Here is a 3,773-nt window from a genome sequence, read left to right as displayed (position 1 = left end):
TATAACTTTTAGAGACATTTTTTATTCAAAGCTTCTCTAAAACCTTTAACGACATTTCTTATACCGTATAATTAGCCTATAAATCATTCTTTAAATGTCATCCGACCTTTAGTTACATTTCTCATTTTTGTCATTTAAATCCTTCTCTATAATGTAGCTTTAGATACACTTTTAAAAGCTTCTTTGAAAATTTCTTCTCTAAAACTCCTTTCTCTTGTAGTGTGGCAAAGGTAAAGTAGAAGGGAACTTATTAGATCGTAGAATTTTGAAGTTTCATGTTATTAAATTGAAGGAGGAACTCAGCTAAAATCATACCACGCACCACTTATGTCATTAAAATCCATTTTCGAAACATAAAATGATCATTTTAAAGTGAAATTGCAGATGAGCAATTAGCAATACTCAAACCCAAACCAGAAGGGGGTTTACTTTGTTGTGAGGATCTTAACAAAAGGGTTAAAATTGTGTGTTTCAACCCGTAAAAGGCCTCATTCTATACAAGTGAATTTTGTTATTAGATTATTTACCAAGTTAAAGATTGTACTTTTTCAAAGAGGTATACAAGTTCAACTTATTATTTCAACTATTATAGAGTATAAAAACTACTTCTTAATTAATTGAATATTTAAATACCTCATATAACAATGATAAAAACGATAAAATATCAGTATTCATCATAAAATCTTGATCAATATAATATCTCATGGAATTATATTGAACATAAAATATAATTCAAACACAAATATAATATTGCTCAATAAGATATATTTGATACCATTGCAATATAACAATGAGAGTGTCAAGACGAAACAATTACGCACACCATACAAATACAAGATAACACGCTAAAACACAAGAAAATGTTAACACATAACTATGGACAAGTCATCAAACTTGTAACCCTAAGTAGAAATACACTAAGAACCCTATTGAGCCAAATACTAGTCGATATTAGTCATCCTTGCATTTAAGGGTGGAGAAGCATCTTCACGACCTCGCTCATGGTAGGTCTGGCATCTGTATCTTCTTCAACACATTGTAGAGCCACATTTAAAAGAATTTGTATTTGGACCTTATCATATTCATCCCTCATCATAGGATCCAGTATCTCCATGATTTGTGTTTCTGTCAAAATTCTAATAGCCTTGTGAGCCTTCTCTCTAACCCAAGTTACAAGAGGTTTTTGGTCTACCCTTTCATTGCCATCACTTGTTTGATCACATGTCGGACTTCGACCTGTAACCATCTCTAGCACCACTATTCCATAGCTATAAACATCCACTTTTGAGGTAATTGGAAGATTGAACACCCATTCTGGAGCCATATACCCTCTAGTCCCTCGTATCTTAGAGAATATGGAATTCTCTATTGCACCTCGGTTGAAAAGCTTGGACAAGCCAAAATCTGCCACTTTTGGATTGTAGTCGGCATCCAACAATATGTTATGTGGTTTAACATCACAGTGCAAAACCCACTCCAAGCATTCTTCATGTAGATAAGCTAACCCTTTGGCCACACCTATTGCAATTTCAAACCTCTTCCTCCAATCAAGTTGATTTGCACTTAAGTTCTTAGCCAATAAGCCATTCTGCATGTACTCATAGACCAAGATCCTATGGCTTCCCTCAGCACAATAACCATACGTTTCTATCAAGTTCATATGATTTATCTTCCCAATTATGCTTATCTCTGCCAGAAATTTAGCTTCTCCATGGCCAGCCTCATTTAGTCGTTTAATTGCTACCTCTCGGGTGTCGGGCAATATGCCTTTGTACACAATACCACCACCACCTCGTCCAATCTCGTCTCTAAATTTATGAGATGCCTTCTCTTAGCGGATCACCATTGACCGAATCATATGTATATATTTTATATTGTTATTTGGTGTATATCTCTTCCTTGTTTAGAGGATTCCTTTCCTAGTTTAGAGGACTCTTTTTGTATATATTCTGGGATGTGAATAGAGAAAGGGATCGAGGAATTATAACAAACTTTATGGTATCAGAGCCTTCTCTGACCTAACCCTAACCACCACCGTTAACCCTTCTTCTTCCTTCCCTCCCGAATGGGTGCCAGCGGCGGCAACGCCAACCCTAAACCGGCATTCCACCCAGCCTTCACCGTAAGCAATATCCGCAATGCCATACCACTCATACTTAATCAGACCGACGACCACTATGCATCGTGGGTGGAGTTCTTCAACATCCATGTCTGTGCCTACAATGTTCGCGATCRTATCGACGAAAAAGCCCCCCGTGCGTCCGATGTCGATGATGCTACCTGGGATCACCTTGATGCCCTCGTGAAATAGTGGATATACAGCACCATATCCCCCGATCTCGGCCATAGCATCATGAAACCCGGAGCTACGGCTCTCGACCTGTGGAAAAGTCTCCAAGACATTTTCCTCAATAACAAAACCACCAGAGCCGTGTATCTCGAAGAGCAGTTCAACAACACCCGCCTAGCTTCCTTCTCCAACGTCACAGAATACTGTGCCCGTCTGAAAAACCTGGTCGATCAGCTTGATAATGTGGGCAACCCGGTTTCCGAAACGAAGATGGTTCTCCAACTCATATYCGGCCTAACCAAAGGTGAATACGACACCGTTGCCACCTTCATCCAACAAACTGAACCCCTTCCCAGTTTCAACCGAGCCAAATCCTCCCTCCTCCTTGAAGAGGCACGTCGGAACAAACCCGATCCCACCACGCCACAGGCGCTCGTCACTCAACGGGCCGATTACAACCAGGCAGAACACCTACCGTCATCCCATAACCACAGCAGCAGCCGTGGTCAGTCCCGAGGAAGCCAACGTGGTCGCGACGGACACCGTGGCAACAAGTGGTCATTATACTTCTGCTCAAGTGCCATGGCAGTGGCCTAACTGGTATCCCCCATATCCATGGAACGCCCCTCCCTGCCCATATCTGACAGCAGCTTCACCAAATGGGGGTACGCGACACAACAACCAGCCTGTCGCTAACCATCATCAGCAAACCCCACYTGCGCCCCAAGCTCATTTTACGACGGATACACCGCCACCCCATGGCGACCCGATGACACCCACAGATCTTGGAGCTACGTTCCAAGCCATGCATATGCAAGCTCCAGACAACTCTTGGTACATGGACACCGGCTCGACATCTCATATCACCAACGAYGCAGGTAAACTTTCCAACTTCTCTCCTTTCACTAAAGATAATTCTATTCTTGTTGGAAATGGTTCTCGGGTTCCAATTCTTGGTCATGGAAACGCAATTCTCACCCACCTAAACCACCAATTTCGATTAAACAACACCTACCTCATCCCCAACATGATCAAAAATCTTGTTGGGGTAAAGAAATTCACTYGTGCAAATAACACATCTGTTGAATTTGACCCTTTCGGTTTTACTGTGAAGGATCTAACCACGAAGAAACATATCACCTGCTGTGATAGCCCAGGCGACCTATACCCCATCAMGCCATCTACCACTAACGAGCTCGCCCCTGCTGTTTTTCACACCGTCTCTCCCAACATGTGGCACAACCGGCTTGGCCACTCCGCCGTTTCTCGTTTTAATTATTTTCGGTCTTGTCTTTCCATTCCTAGTACTAAAGACAATTCTATTACATGTAATGCTTGCTCGTTGGGAAAACATTGTCGTTTACCATTTACTGATTCCGTTTCTGTTACTTATTTGCCATTTGATATTATACATGCGGACATTTGGACCTCTCCCATAACCAGCAAACTCAACCACAAATATTATCTCATCGTATGCGAACCT

The 3,773-nt window shown here is 41.6% G+C and overlaps 2 protein-coding genes across 2 annotated transcripts; one reads left to right on the top strand and one right to left on the bottom strand.

Moving 5' to 3' along the window:
* Positions 1–967: 967 nt before the first annotated feature.
* LOC112514094 (putative receptor protein kinase ZmPK1) lies at positions 968–2,347 on the bottom strand. Its single transcript, XM_025120428.1, has 3 exons — positions 2,019–2,347; positions 1,222–1,808; positions 968–1,188 (listed from the first exon to the last, which is right to left on the bottom strand). Exons 1-3 carry the CDS (start codon positions 2,345–2,347, stop codon positions 968–970), a joined length of 1,137 nt encoding a protein of 378 aa, XP_024976196.1.
* Positions 2,348–2,353: 6 nt separating this feature from the next.
* LOC112514093 lies at positions 2,354–2,887 on the top strand. The gene has a single exon (XM_025120427.1). It carries the CDS (start codon positions 2,354–2,356, stop codon positions 2,885–2,887), a length of 534 nt encoding a protein of 177 aa, XP_024976195.1.
* The last annotated feature ends 886 nt before the right edge of the window (positions 2,888–3,773 follow it).

The sequence above is a fragment of the Cynara cardunculus genome (assembly GCF_001531365.2).
Source record: "Cynara cardunculus var. scolymus isolate 2C chromosome LG 6, CcrdV1, whole genome shotgun sequence".
Classification (NCBI taxonomy): Eukaryota; Viridiplantae; Streptophyta; class Magnoliopsida; order Asterales; family Asteraceae; genus Cynara; species Cynara cardunculus.
Note: the sequence above shows the minus strand (reverse complement) of the source record. Positions and strands in the feature narration are given on the sequence as shown.